At 47.2% G+C, this 14,047-nt stretch overlaps 1 protein-coding gene across 1 annotated transcript; it reads right to left on the bottom strand.

The window, feature by feature from the left end:
• Nucleotides 1-3,708: 3,708 nt before the first annotated feature.
• Nucleotides 3,709-8,077, bottom strand: CD200 (CD200 molecule). Its single transcript, XM_009644841.1, has 6 exons — nucleotides 7,993-8,077; nucleotides 6,793-7,131; nucleotides 6,340-6,506; nucleotides 4,599-4,715; nucleotides 3,933-3,972; nucleotides 3,709-3,881 (listed from the first exon to the last, which is right to left on the bottom strand). Exons 1-6 carry the CDS (start codon nucleotides 8,075-8,077, stop codon nucleotides 3,709-3,711), a joined length of 921 nt encoding a protein of 306 aa, XP_009643136.1.
• Between the last annotated feature and the right edge of the window lie 5,970 nt (nucleotides 8,078-14,047).

Genomic DNA, 14,047 nt, shown 5'->3' with positions numbered 1-14,047 from the left:
TAGACCCTGTGTCCTGGTAGAAGAGGCAATCTGAAATCCCTTCCATCACAAATGTGGTCTATTCTTTCCTCTCCCTTGAGGGTGGACATACTCTGCTGGTCACATATTTCTTGGTTCTTCCCTTGATTTCTGGACTAATGACCTCTCTTAAGCAGAACCAGTTGAGCCAGTAACCAGTGAAACTTGTACAGGTTTAAGAAAAAGAATGATACAGCTGATGCAACTTACCATTATTTAACAGGGAAAGAAAAAAAAAGAAAAAAGCTTTAGAGAATGACTGGAGTCAGTGACAGATTCCAATAAAATCAAACCCACTAGGTTTTACAAGGCATGTTGCCTGCTGGAGGCTTACATCAGGACTGTTAGGCTCTGCCGATTCCCTTCCCGTCAGGCTCTGCTCGTATAAATTAGCATATCCCCCTTAATCATCGTATTTAAGCAATGCTTCCTCAAGTCATAAATGCTCAAACAGGTCTACTAGGATGTCGAGCGGACCTGCCACCAGCTGTCATTTTGCTACTGATTCAACCACGCGACCATGAACAAACCACATCTTTTCTCTCTCTCAAACTCACTTCTTTAGGACAAACAATGAGATGCTAACTGGTTTATAGCTTGAAATCCTGCCACTTTCTCCGGAGCAAACTGCAAACTGTTTCTCAGCAGAGAAAGTTAACCACGGGGGTGGGGATACAACCACAGAAAAGTTCTGGAGTCCCTTGGCAAGAAAGGGCTGGATACCTTCTCCATTTTCCTTTGCTTTCCACCTCTAGAATAGCTGTGTAAAATGGAAGACACCTGAATTTAAACTTCGCTGTAGAAGGAAGCTTGGTATGAGATGGACTTAACAGGAGTGGGGGTTGTCAGGCATCACAAAGCCGTGCATCTTTGGTCCAGCTCAGATATCCATGCCTAAGCTCACATTCTCTTCCCTTCTCTCATTTCCCAGTGAAACCTGTTGGTCTTTTTGTGTTGATGACTGTTCACACCTCTCTCGATGATCTTCATTTACATGCCTTTTCTCTGCGTGAAGGCTGAGCATCCTGGCAGCCAGAGGCTGTGCCTACCGCTGGTTGTGCGGACTCTCTCGGAAATGTGCTGCGTATTACATAGACTGACAAATGTATTTGCACCCCAGACAGTGCAAGTCCTAGTTTCCTAGGGACAAGAAACTAGGAGGAAATCAGTTTGATAGTCAAGAGAAGCATATTTCATAAAAGAAAGGTGAGACAGTCATTACAATTTTTTATATTCATTTCTGCCCTCCCACAGAGCCTCCTTCAGCTCTTGGGACAGGCACACTAAAAAGAAAGCAAGCTTAGGCACGTAATCTGGGTCTTGTTAGCGAGGCTGGCTTTGGGACAGCTTTGGTCTCAGTTTTCTGTTTTGTTTTGCTTCTAAAACCAGTCATGTTTTTTCCTTCTGAAAGGCAACACTACAGTTACAAGGGCTGAAAGAAACAATTCATCAGGAAGAATCAAAGAGCACTTCTAAACTCCTATCTGAAGAATAGTGAAAAACAGATAATCTGTAGAAATACAGTTCTGAACTGTTTTTAAAAAGCCCTCACATGAGACCTTCTGGAAAAACAGAGACTTTTTCTGCCTATTTGTTTGAGCCATTGGTGTGCATTTCATCATGTTTTCCTTTTTCCTTCTGAATCACCAAAGCTAACTTTTTGCTCTTAGAAAAACTACACTTTTGCACGGATGATAAATCTTATACTCACTGCCAGAAGTAAGGAGGTGAGGCCATTCCTCTCCCCCTCCTTCAGCAGGCTCTGAACGGGGAAAAAGTTCTCTTTGAAAAGCAGTAGTTAAACTCACTTGCCTCTTCTTTTATTGTTGTGTCAATATATACATATATACACACACACATATATTGATGGCTTCCAATCACAGCCACAACTGAAGATCACGTACTTGTCCATGAGTACCATGGAAAAAAACCACAGATAATTTCTCCGTAAAAAAAAAAAAAAAAAAAAAAAAAGCATGTGACATGGCAAACTTCAAGACAAGCTGAAACAGTACATAATTTTCAGAATGCAGGGAACAGTTACCCTTAAATGCTGAGCAACTCTTTGTTAAAACATCACTTGACATTGACTTCTAAAGGTCCCTTGGTCAAGAAGCCCAAGATTGTTTTCTAAAGGTCTGCTGACCAAGAAGCCCAGCTGCAGGAAAACAGGAGGCAACCCTGGGCAAAACTTGTCAGAGGGATTTGGGCAACCCAGATGCTTTCTCAGGTACTACCAGCTGCCTGCCATTTCCACTTCTTCTCTAGCATACCTTCTTTTATTTATTGCAGGCCAGCCTGGAAGCTTGGAGAACAGACTTGTGAACATTTCCACATTTCCTTCCCTGGTCCTTCGCAAAAGCTCCTTCTCCAGGAGACCAAGGCAGGACTGAACTCAAAGGCCCAGTTCCTTCTGTCAGTCCCTTTCAACATCTTCTCTTCCAGAGACCTCAAGTCAATGTCCACCACAGGGCAAACCTCAAAGTCATTTCGTTGTGAATGTCTTTGGATACAGTGGTGGTAATTTCTTGATACCTGGGATAGGGTTGCTGGATACCAAAAGACTATTTAAAAGTCCGAAGAGAAAAAAAAAATAACACTAGTAAGCTATTGTTTTAATGGAAGACCCACTGGAGGCGTTTTCACTTTCATTCATCATCTCCCCCACTAGAGGGTACTCCGCTATTATAAAAGAAAGTGCTCTACGCTGAGGAGGGACCGTGACACAAGCTGCTAGAAGAGCCTTTGCAAACACATTGCAAGGAGGTTTCTAACACGCATTGTGTAGTGAATGATATGGGGAGCTAGAGGGGAAGCTTTCCAGCTCGAGCCCTTAAAAGCATAACTTTTTTCGAAATACCGATCTTGGTACTGTTCCGCAGGTCTTGCTGCATCCACAGCACAGATCGTCCTGCCTGATTACTTGTGAAATATCAACAGGCATCCTGGGACACAAAACCTATTCACTGGTTTGTCTGGCTCCATCCTTGCTGGTGCTCACATGCTCACCCACGCTCTCCAAGTGCTGCACCAGGGACACAGAGGCTCTGCCCCTGGTCTGTGCTGGTGGCTGGAACTTGGTTTCTCTTGCTTGGATCTCCCCAGTCACTGGCACCCAGGCACATGTGCCTGCTGGCTTGGGGTCCTGGCCCAGCTGCTGATACCCCATACACACATGCACACCAGCTAGGGAGTCGCTCACCCAGGGAAAGGGTTAGAAATGGAGTTTAATGAGAAGACAGGACAGACCATGGTGACTAGGCACTGGGCATGGCCAGACAAGAGTACTGACCAGACTCCTGTGCACATAAGACCAGACCCTTTTATCCCTCCATTTTCCCAAGCTTTTTCATCCCCAAATCCCCTTGATTCCTCCCTTTCTCACCTTTGGTTCCTCCCCTAAACATCCCATAATAAGTCCTATGTAATCCCAAAATGCTCTTCCCCTGCATCCCCTCATGTGTCCATACCCCTTTAGGCAATGACACCCCCTTAGTTTGAAAGGTGCTCCGCTGATGACTCCTCCGGATGGGTTTCGCAGCCAGACCCTAGGGCTGAGGCTTTCCTGAGACATCTCTTGGAGGGGCCTGGGCAAGGTGCCCCTTCCTCTGGGTCCTTAGTTTGGGCTCCCTACCTTGGGCCCTCTCGCTCCTCTGGGCTTGTGGAGGTGGGCCTTTAGAAGGCTGATGTCTATTCCTCCTGAGCTTGGGAGCAGCTGAGGTGGGGTGCTATTTGGACTCCCCCAACTACCACTGCCTCTCTGTCCTCCTTCATGGATGCGCAGCCAAGCTCCTTGACGCATAACCCAACAGGTCCTCTCTCAAACGTGTTGTGGATGTTGCTCTTCAGGTTCTCTGCTTCCTCTGAAAACAAGCGCCTGCAATATTTTTTCTCTCTCAGGTTTCTCTTCAGACCTGGTAGACGTTTGTGAAGTGAGGAGCCTGGTGTCTGTTTCTGCAAAAGACCCAGCACAGTGGCGTGGTAACCACAACAAAGGTCTATGTTATCTGGCAGAGAGAAGTGATGAGAACACAAAACTGCTCCTGTTCACAGTACAGGACTAGCAAGAGCTTTCAAGGAGAACAAGGAACCTGTGGGAGGTCAGAGGAAAGTGGCTAGTGGGGGTGACTCCCAGCTGTGGTCACTTACTGGCTTTGTCTGTGGATGCCACCAGCCCTCCCGAGCACCTTCATGCCTGCGTGACCAGAAGGGCAGGGCAGATTTTTCTGGGGAAACTTCTATGTGAGGCTGCTGGTTGCAGCACCTGAGCTCTGCCGTGGTCCTTCACTTTGTCCAGGAGGGACATCCCATCTGTCCTCCTGAGCATTTCCAGTACCTCTTCCATGCCTTTGCATCTAACCATTAACTAACTTTCCTCCTTCACGCTCCAGGCCTTCCCCAGCATAGCTAGAGGTTAGATGGTGTCATCTACCTGGTGTGGCTGTCCCATGCAGCAAAGACATGGCAGCAGGAGTGGACCCCAGCTCCCAGTGGAAGGGTTTTGTCACGTTCCTGGTAAGCATTGCCAAGGCTTTTGAAAAATGTGAATAGTTATTAGAAGCCTTGGATGTTTGCATTACCTTATTTTGATAAGCAATCTGCTGGTCCTTCGATGCATGCAGGCTCACAGCTTTCTTGCTTTGCTCTTGGTGTAAGCCTTTCTCCTTTGCAGGTGTTCTGGGTGCACTACATCCCTTCTGACTGAAAAAAACCAAACCCATTAAACTAGTAACATAATGCTTAGAAACCTCTGGCATTTAGAGCAAATCTTGCTATTTTAAAGATGCTCTTACCACCTGGATAAGTTTCCAGGGCAGGTATATAAGAACACCAACAGGGAACAGAAAGGCAAATTTCGGGAGCACCTCTCTTATGAGGACAGGCTGAGAGAGTTGGGCTTGTTCAGCCTGGAGAAGAGAAGGCTGCGGGGAGACCTGATTGCGGCCTTTCAGTACCTAAAGGGGGCCTACAGGAAAGAAGGGGACAATCTTTTTAGTAGGGCCAGCTGTGACAGGACAAGGGGGAATGGTTTTAAACTGAAGCAGGATAGGTTTAGACTGGATATAAGGAAGAAATTCTTTACAATGAGGGTGGTGAAACACTGGGATGGGTTGCCCAGAGAGGTAGTGGAGGCCCCATCCCTGGAAACATTCAAGACCAGGTTGGACGGGGCTCTGAGCAACCTTATCTAGTTAGCGGTGTCCCTGCTCGCTGCAGGGGGGTTAGACTAGATGACCTTTAGGGGTCCCTTCCAACCCAAAACATTCTATGTTTCTACGAAATTACAAGATGAAGGCAAGGCATATGATTTGCAAGAAAATTGAAATTATTCTTACTTTTTCCTTTTTCTGTTGATTAGTTTCATGATGCAATGTATCAACACTAAGAACATCACAACTATTAAGACTGCCATCACAATTATGCTCTTCTGAACACCTACAAAAAGAAACCAATAAGTTCACACAAAACATAGAGGGGTGTCAATATGTTTCTTGTGTCCTCTTCCAGAGATTAGGACTGAAGTGAAACATTCATCAATTTGTGCCCATTTATTCTTTGAAGATGATAAAGGAACAGTGTAACAACCTAACACTGTGGTAGATGAGGAATTATTTTATTTTTTAAATAAATATCAATAACATCTCACACTTCCCACGTATTGAGGAAACCAAACGCCAGCATTTTTACTCCTGAATCTATTTGTCTTTCTCTTTCTGTATGAAGAAGTTTTATCATGAGGGAAGTCTCCCGTCCTTCCTGATACGTACCCTCCTTGCAAGATCTTCCATGTGAAATGCTCCTCAGCATTTGACAGCCAGGGGCCTGCTCTGCTGGTACCCTCCAGCTGTGGATACTGCTGGAGAGCTGATGGCATCTGCTCTAAATCAGTGACTATGTAGAAATACAAACATACAGCTACATATACACATATGGACCCACAAATCTACGTATTTATTAGCGTGTGTGTGTGTGTATATATATATATATATATGAACACACCCAGCACGCAGACACAAGGGTACCCCAGGAATGAGTCTTCTGGATGGTTTCAAATAATGAAATCTTCATCTAGCATGAGGTCTGAACTCCCAGAAAAATGTCTAGTGAAACCCACCAAGTACAAGCTGCACTCCCACAATCACCCATCCTTTCCTAAGCATTCCCCACTGCATGCTGCACCTCTCCATACAAATGCAGCCTACCTTCCCTTTCTTTTCCCAGGTGAACTGCCTTCATTTTCCTTCCTTGTGGGTGGTCAAGGAGGCAGGCCAAGGCACGGACATGGTTGGCAGAGAAGGTAAGTCTGTTTGCCACCGTTACCGTTCCGTTTGCGTGTTGGACGTGGTGTATCTCAGGCGACTCATCCAGTTCTCCGTCATCCAGCCAGGTGATTTTGGGGGCAGGCTTTCCTGTTGCTGAGCAAACTGCGGTGAGGAGACCCTCAGTGGACAGGCGGGAGTCATATTCCACTGTTAGCTCAGAAATTGCTGAGAGGGAAAAGAGCAGGTACTTTTTACACTCTGTGGTAAGTTTACGGTCAAAGGCAGATAGGTCACCTCTCTGTATGGGGGTTCTTATCTGAGAGCATCTCCCACCTCATTTGCCTTCAACCTCCTCTGAGGAAAGGTGTGGCAATTCTGGAGACTATCCACCAAGGAGATGCTGCTGCACAGAAAGTCTGATGCAGTGGAGGGGATAGTGCCTTACCCACCTCCTGACTACGACAGACCTGTGCCGAGTGCTAGAAAGCCAAAATGTGCTAGGAAAGCTTACTTTGGATGTTGAGGCATATATCTTTGCTGAAAGAGCCAAAAGGAAACACGTTGAAAATGCATCTGTAACAGGACTCATCCTCAAATGTGAGATTTTGGAGTGTCATAGCTGAGATCTTCAGGGTTGCATTAGTGAAACGTGCCTTCTTCTGAAATGACCCTATCAGCCTCAGCCCAAGGTGTGGGCTGTAGGTAGCTATGTCCTGGAAGGAAGACCCATTTTTCTTCTGCCAAGTGACTTGCAAAACATCCACTGAGAGCAAGAAGTTGCAATAGAAATTCACATCTCCACCAAGGGCTGCTGCAATAACGCTATCAGATTTCACAGCTTCCTTCAAACCTAGGAACAAAGCAAACCCCAAAATCAGAGCAAGAGGAAAAGCATTCACTTGGGGAAGGCTATAGTGCCTTGAAGCGTCCAGTCACAGCGTTCCCATCTTGCAAAGCCCTGGAGCAAGAAACTCCACCACGAGGCCAAGTGGCACACTGGGACACCTCAAACGGCCTTGGTCTCATGGGTGGCCGTCACATCACCAGCCTATGCTGTGCGTTTCTTGTGGCAAGGAAGGCAGCAGCGTGGGAACAGAGGGCAGGCAGGCTCCTTAGCATGCACAGCAAACTCAAGCCCCGGGCTCGTCTGCCTGCTTCTTCCCAGTGTGTTACTCTTAGCTCACCTTTGTCCCCAGGAGCTCAGAGGTGTCCTCTACAGATCTGACACACTGCAGCCACCCAGCAAAAGGAGTTCTCGCTCCCAAAGCATCCCTGCTCCCCTCTCACCTGCAGGGGTGCAGGGGGAGGCAGGGCAGCCCAGGGCACCCCACAGTTGGGAGGCAGTGCAAACAGCTGCAGAAGAATATCCCCCTGCTCCGGCCTCTCCCAACAGAAGTGTGCACTGTCCAGACACATGCATTAGAAACACAAAGCTGCTCCATCCCTTCTGCTGAGGAGCTCAGCAATGCTTACAAAGAAAGGGAATATACAGGCTGAATATACAGCTGGAGTGCAGAGACGCTCTGTGCCCTCTCTGACCCTCATTTCCCGATTTTGCTGCTGGCCAGCCCCCACCCAGATTACTAGCTGCTGTCCCAGTTACCAATTAGAATTTTCAGTTAGGATGGCATCTGGGTCTCCCTGCTTGCCAAGAAAGGCTGGTGCTGCTCCAGAGTTAACCTTTGTGGGGGGGGAAGGGTACTCCACTCACCCATCACCGGCTCCTCCAGCTGGAAGCCTCCAAAGAGCAGCAGCAGGCGGCAGATTTCAGCCCAGAAAAACGAGGGGAAAAGCATTGTGGGACAGAGCAATTGCCCAGGAAAGCTTGCCCCCTTTCCCCACATCCCTCTGAGGGCAGCCGGTGTACCCAGGGGGATGGTTCAAAATTTTGCGCCTTTTTTCAAGCGCGCTCCTCGGAGGCCAATCAGCAAAGCTGTAGTGGCAGGGACCAGCCAGGCAGGAACTGTTCCCTCCCTTCCTCCCAGGAACCTGCTTAATCATTAATCACAACGAACTGGAAAGAAACAGCACTTTTTTTTCCCCCCCAGCAGCAACGTTTGGTGTCAGCCCTGTCCTGCTGAGCTCCGCTACGAGCGCCATCGGAATGACGGGCACCTCACAAGGTGCAAATGTGGGATCTGCCTGGTAAGCACAGGTGGTGGCTGGCAGAGAGGGAGGAAACAAGGGGCCACAGGCCCTGGCAGCTCCCACTCCCTTTCTTTTTGGCAGGGATGGGGCAGGGAGGCACTGCCTGTGGATCACCACCTCTGCTGGGCACCACCCCGGGCACCCATCCCTGGCTCCTTGAGGAGGCCACTTTCCTCCCCAGGACCCGGCACAGAGGACATGCAAGCAAGAACAGGAGAAGATTCTACGCCAAGAGGGCAGTATCGAGGCACCCACCACCGCCTCACCCCAACCAACAAGCACACCAAAAATGCCAACTGGATTATGAAAGGAGTCCCTGCAGGGGGCAGGTTTGGCTGAAGTCCCAAATGTGTTTACACCTCATTTAATTCCAGAAAGGAAAAGCCAGGGGTGTGACAGTGCTCCTGGGCTCAGGGGCAAGGTCTTGTCCCCAAGGGTTTCTCTGTAAAACCACACAGCACAGCTCCTGGCCACATGGTAATCCAGTGGTGAGACTAAGCACCGTGTGAAGTTTCTAATTGTATTTACAAAAGGATACCCGCCACAGTCTATACAATTTTTCTGGTTTGTTTTTTTTTTTTCTTTAAGAAAGGGAGAAGGCTATCTTACAGGAAAATGTGAGAAGCAAATACCATGCCCATTCTGTCTGTGTTCGTCTCTGCTATTTACAAATTTGACCATCAGGAGGGGCAGCATAATGTTTTAGATTTCTTGCAGGTTTCCATGGATTTAGATTTCTCCCCCGCCCCCCAATCTTGTAATTCATAAAAAGGCAAGATGGACCCCAGAGCATCCCTCCTGGCACCTCCGATAGGGGAAGGGGCTCCGTCCAGCCTCTCACTGGGCTCACAGCACCAGCGTGCACTGCAGGCAAAGAGCAGGGAAGTGAAAATGGTGCATACCATTGTGTCAAAACCTTTCCACAGGGTCCCTCAGGGATTTTCAGCTTCTTTCCGCTTCCCTGGCTCTGTCACCTCTTTCCTCCCATGCCAGCTCCCATCTCAGCCTCCTTTTTCCCAGACTTCTGCTCTGGACAGAGGGGGCTGCCTTACCCCAGTGGGTTTGGGACCCACCTCTCTGTGACTTGGAGCCAGCCCCCAGGGGTCTGCGGAGTGACGCTCTGCAGCAAACTCTATGGCACATAGTAGAGAAAGCCATGGCAACTCACTTACGTCCCCTTTCCCAGAACTGTCAACCAAATTCAGGCACTTTGTTGACAAACCAAAAAAACCTCAACAAAAACAAGCATCAGAGATTCTTGCGGAAGCAACTCAAGACAAGAAAGGGAGGACAAGGACAAGAGAGGATGCTGTGAAGGTTATGCGTGGACTTTCCTGGGTTAGGAGGGCTGAAGAGCAAGTGGAGGTGAATATGCTTAATGCACACGGGCAGCTGCCTGCAGACACGAGCTCGGACCCAGCCCTAGCAAACACTAAGTAGCCAACACAAAAACATCACTGCAACGTGGATCTTGCACCCAAGAAACAATAGACAGAGCAGAGCAGATCTGCTCCTCTCCCATCGGTCCCCAGAGCCCGGCTGGAGACAAGGAAAGCCAACACACATGCAGGCACCATGCATAGAGAGTTTTGTGGAGGTATATCTTCAGTTTCATTCCTACCTGAGAGGGGAGGTTGATGCAATCACCTTAAATCATGCCCCCTTCTCCCCTTCTAGAAACTCTTCATTATCCAGGCAGCAAAACCAGCTTGGGTATTTGTGCTATGGCAACAACCTTTACCTTCTGAATCTCACTGCTTTTTTTTATCCAGGCAAGGATTCTACCAGCCAGCTGCATGCTGCGGGGCAAAACATGCCCCCATCTACCCACATACAAAATAATAACATACAAAAATGGCACTTGTACCTCTAAAAAGTCCTGGTAACAGGTCAGATTATTGAAACAGAATCCATTCAACTTCTTACATTGTTTCCCACATCCCTCCTCCCCGACTTTTACTTTATTTTATGTAGTTCCTGAACTTTGCACGCAAAGAGAAACTGGCTGGTTTCTGTGTCCAGGCATTTGTCAGAGGCCCTGGAAAATGCAGTTGTTTGTTTAAGAAGAGTTGTCTTGGAGAACTGCTTGTCCAAGTCAGGCTTCAATGCTTTCAACTTTTCAGATGAAGCAGCATGTTTGGACTGTAAGTACTGGAGAGCCTGACCTTAATTAATTAATTCTTATTGTCTGAAAAAAAATAAAATCTGCAGAACTGCCATAAGATAAACTGAAAAGACTGCTTTCTGGGGCCGCTCTCTTTTTCAGGCTTCAGTTTTGTTATTTCCACTGATGCCAAAGAAGAGAATTACTAATGAAGACAGTTTTATAGCACTGTATTTCACACACACACACACACACACACCCCCTTCCCTTTCCATTGATTTATGTTTCTTGTTCTCAGTTCTGCCAGAGACCAAGGGGCACCCTGCTCCTGGCCACAGCCTGCAGATGAAAGGGTGAGGAGGGAAGGAAACGTTGGCTCACTCCTGGTTGCAAGCCCAGACCTGCAGGCTCCTGAGCTGTGCAGACACTCTGAGAACAGGTTATCACTGAAAGGGTTCACCCACGCACACACGCTGCCTGCCGGTAGCATGCTTACTTCAACTAGGAAGGTATGGGGATTTTGGACTTTTGATCAGAAACTGACTGGGGAATGTGGAACACAACACCCAGTGCCACCTCCCTCCTGCAGCACCAGCTCCCAGCTGTGCCTGCCCTCTCCTTCCCTGGCTGCATCACCCATAGCCAATGTCATGTCATACAGCAGCTGGCACCAACCCAGGGGCAAAAAGAGACTGTCCATCACTAACTCACTCCCCAGACGTCACAAAAAAGGGCACTCACTCATGCACTGAAGTGGTACTCTTTCCAAGCACTCCACAAATTCCTTTTCCCAAGCTCTTGGCACATCTCCTCTGTGGTTTGGTTGTCAAACTGGCCAAACGTCTCTGGGCAATTAGCATGCTAACACCTTGCAGAAGTGAGAGGCCACAGAGCAGTATAGATCCCAGATAACATCCTTATTGCAAAGCTCATCTTGTGAAAAGTGTTTCTCCTGGAAGCAGGACTTGTTTTCTAACGAATTGCCAACCTGGAAGATTTCTTGGGGAAATCATTCCCCCATTTGGCTCCACCTAGAGACCCTACCCTTAGGCTTTGCGCGTGGCCTTTTGCCCAGGTCACCTGTCCTTCCCTCCTTCCTCCCCAAATCCCACTTCTCAGCTCAGGCCCGTGGCAACCCTGGATGGAGAAGGCCCAGAGGTGCCCAGCAGCAGAGGGGCGATCCAGGCAAGAAGACAGCATCTTCAAAGGTGTGGTGAGATGGAATAACATCAGGTTATCATAGTGTGTACACAGGTAGAGGAAACAACCTCAAACAGACCAGGAGAGGCAAACTACATGGCTGGGTCAAGTAACAGCAAAGCCAAAGACAAACTTTCTGCAATTTGCAGCAGAGGTTGATAGTACAGTATCAGGTCTGGATCCCATGGACCAGAAAAAGAGCAAAGGAAGAAGAAATGTGCTAAGAGAATAAGGGAAGCTGTAGAGAATAAAGTAGAGAGTCCCCAGACCTTCTCGCTTACCTTTCAGGAAAAATATCTGTCCCTCTAGCGATGGCTGGTGCTGTTTCCTGGTGGCTTCTGGCTTCAGTTTTTCCAAATCGGCCTCCAAATCCATGTCTGCCAAATCCACAGCAGAATAATACAGAGTCACAAACCTGAGACTAGAAGAGTTAAAACTGCACGATGACCACAAGTTCCTTCTGTTGGGCCAGAGCCCACTGGAGAGCCTGGTGCATCACCCCCCTTCAGGCTGGGATGTTACTACCTGTTACCCAGGATTCAGCCCCCCTTCTTCTGCATCCTAGTCAGAAGGTTTCCACACCAGAGGAGCCTGCAGGGAGCTCAGCACTTTCTGTTGGTGGTGCAGCGAGGTCTCGGTTTCCCCGTGCAGCCTGATCTAGACTCCGAGGAACGCCTTCAGATTGTCTTGATGTGGTCAGAAATCTTTACAATAAAAATTTTCAGAAAGAAATGTTGAAGTTACATACATCAATAGATACTGAAGCATTGAGTAGAAAACTGACACCTTGCTTCTCTTAATAAATCCGTGTTAGAAAAGAGACAGCCTACATTTAATACCCTTAAAATGAAACTGTTCTGAAGTAGATCTGCAAAGATCTTCAGAAAACTATACTAGGACATTCCCCCTTTTCTCCTTTTTGTGTATAGGTTCAGAGAAAAATCTGGAGCAAAGAAAGATATTTCTTCTTACTCAGCTGATGGGCAGCTAAAACCCCACCACAATCTCATTTATGAAAATAGCTACATTCCTGCAGACAAGGAAGGCTCAAGGCAAACTGGTTTCTTTAAGCCTAAAACGTAACCCTGGGTGTTTATGACGGACATTCTGTTACTTATTTGAAGGATGCTATCAAATAAAATATCCCGTTTGAAAAAAAAAAAATCTCTAATTTTTAGTCTAAAGGCGTAGGGTTTTTTTCTGCAAGCTTTTAATTGTGTCTTAGTCTTTCACGTACAATTTCAAGTGTTCTTTTGCTAGACAAGCTGCCTTTTCTTCCCTTTTCTGTTGGGTGGTTAAGGACCGCAGCTTCTGACAAGTTAGGGGAGTCAAAACTCTGTAATGTGTATGGGTCTTAGACTGAGGATTCCCTCAGACTTCCCAGAAATTTCAGGTGGCTTTTTTCAAAGCTGAGAGGACTACAACAGAGTCTATCTGCAAACAGCTTGGCAAGAGTTCAGTACTCCTTTCACACACAGCCTTGTATAAGCAAAGATAAAAGCAGCAGAGATATGAGAAGGCCCTTTGTATGGGTTCCAAAACATGAGTGATTTCTGGTATACTAAGAGTGAAAACAAAAATAGGCTTGATTTTTATCTGCCTGGTTTGATAGTCTCATTTGTGAAAGAGAAAAATGCACTCAATTAGTGCAATTCTCTTATTTCAGCTGATTTGCAGGGGCTCAGCGCTGAAAACCAAGTGAAAACCAATAGGTTATATTTTCTTCCATGTCTGACTTCATCAGAAAATTTACCGGTGTGGCATTTAGTAGATGAATCATTCCCCCATGGTCATGCAACAGAGGAATGATGCTTTCAATCTTCTATCACCAAAACAAAGTTTCTTTTCACTGTGTGGATTTAGCCCCATGTCTCTGCCAGCAGTGATTTCAGAAAAAGAATATTCTTCCTATTTCAGCCAGTGACTTGAAAAAGTCTAAGGGCAGCATCTCAGCTACATTTCAAAGCCACATCTCCAGCCAGAGCTGCTGGGGCAATTCCTTTACAGCTTACTGCTCTCTTAGAACCGGGAACCCGGTACCCAGGCAGAGAAAAATACCAACAGCCTGGCATGCCAAACCTGGAACCTGGACATTTTATACAGCCTGAGGGCCCTCTATTATACAACAATATATCAAATAGTTTAAAAGGACACTCTCTTAAGGTTAAAACCTTAACCCAAGCTGGCTAGTGTCAAGATCAAAGGATCCCAGAGCCCAGAGGTGCAGGCTAAATAATCCCATTTGCTTTGCAGAGAGAAACACATTATCCAGACCCAGTGTTACCCAAGAAAGAGGCAAACAGGAGGGTGGCAT

This window comes from Egretta garzetta, unplaced genomic scaffold (assembly GCF_000687185.1).
Source record: "Egretta garzetta isolate BGI_Z169 unplaced genomic scaffold, ASM68718v1 scaffold278, whole genome shotgun sequence".
Taxonomy (NCBI): Eukaryota; Metazoa; Chordata; class Aves; order Pelecaniformes; family Ardeidae; genus Egretta; species Egretta garzetta.
Note: the sequence above shows the minus strand (reverse complement) of the source record. Positions and strands in the feature narration are given on the sequence as shown.

Coding starts and splice junctions, on each gene's coding strand:
- CD200 (XM_009644841.1), bottom strand. CDS start 8,077: ATGCTTTTCCCCTCGTTTTTCTGGGCTGAAATCTGCCGCCTGCTGCTG. Junction 7,132..7,992: donor GCTGGAGGAGCCGGTGATGG/GTGAGTGGAGTA, acceptor CTTTGTTCCTAG/GTTTGAAGGAAGCTGTGAAA. Junction 3,973..4,598: donor AGATTGCTTATCAAAATAAG/GTAATGCAAACA, acceptor GGTCTTTTGCAG/AAACAGACACCAGGCTCCTC.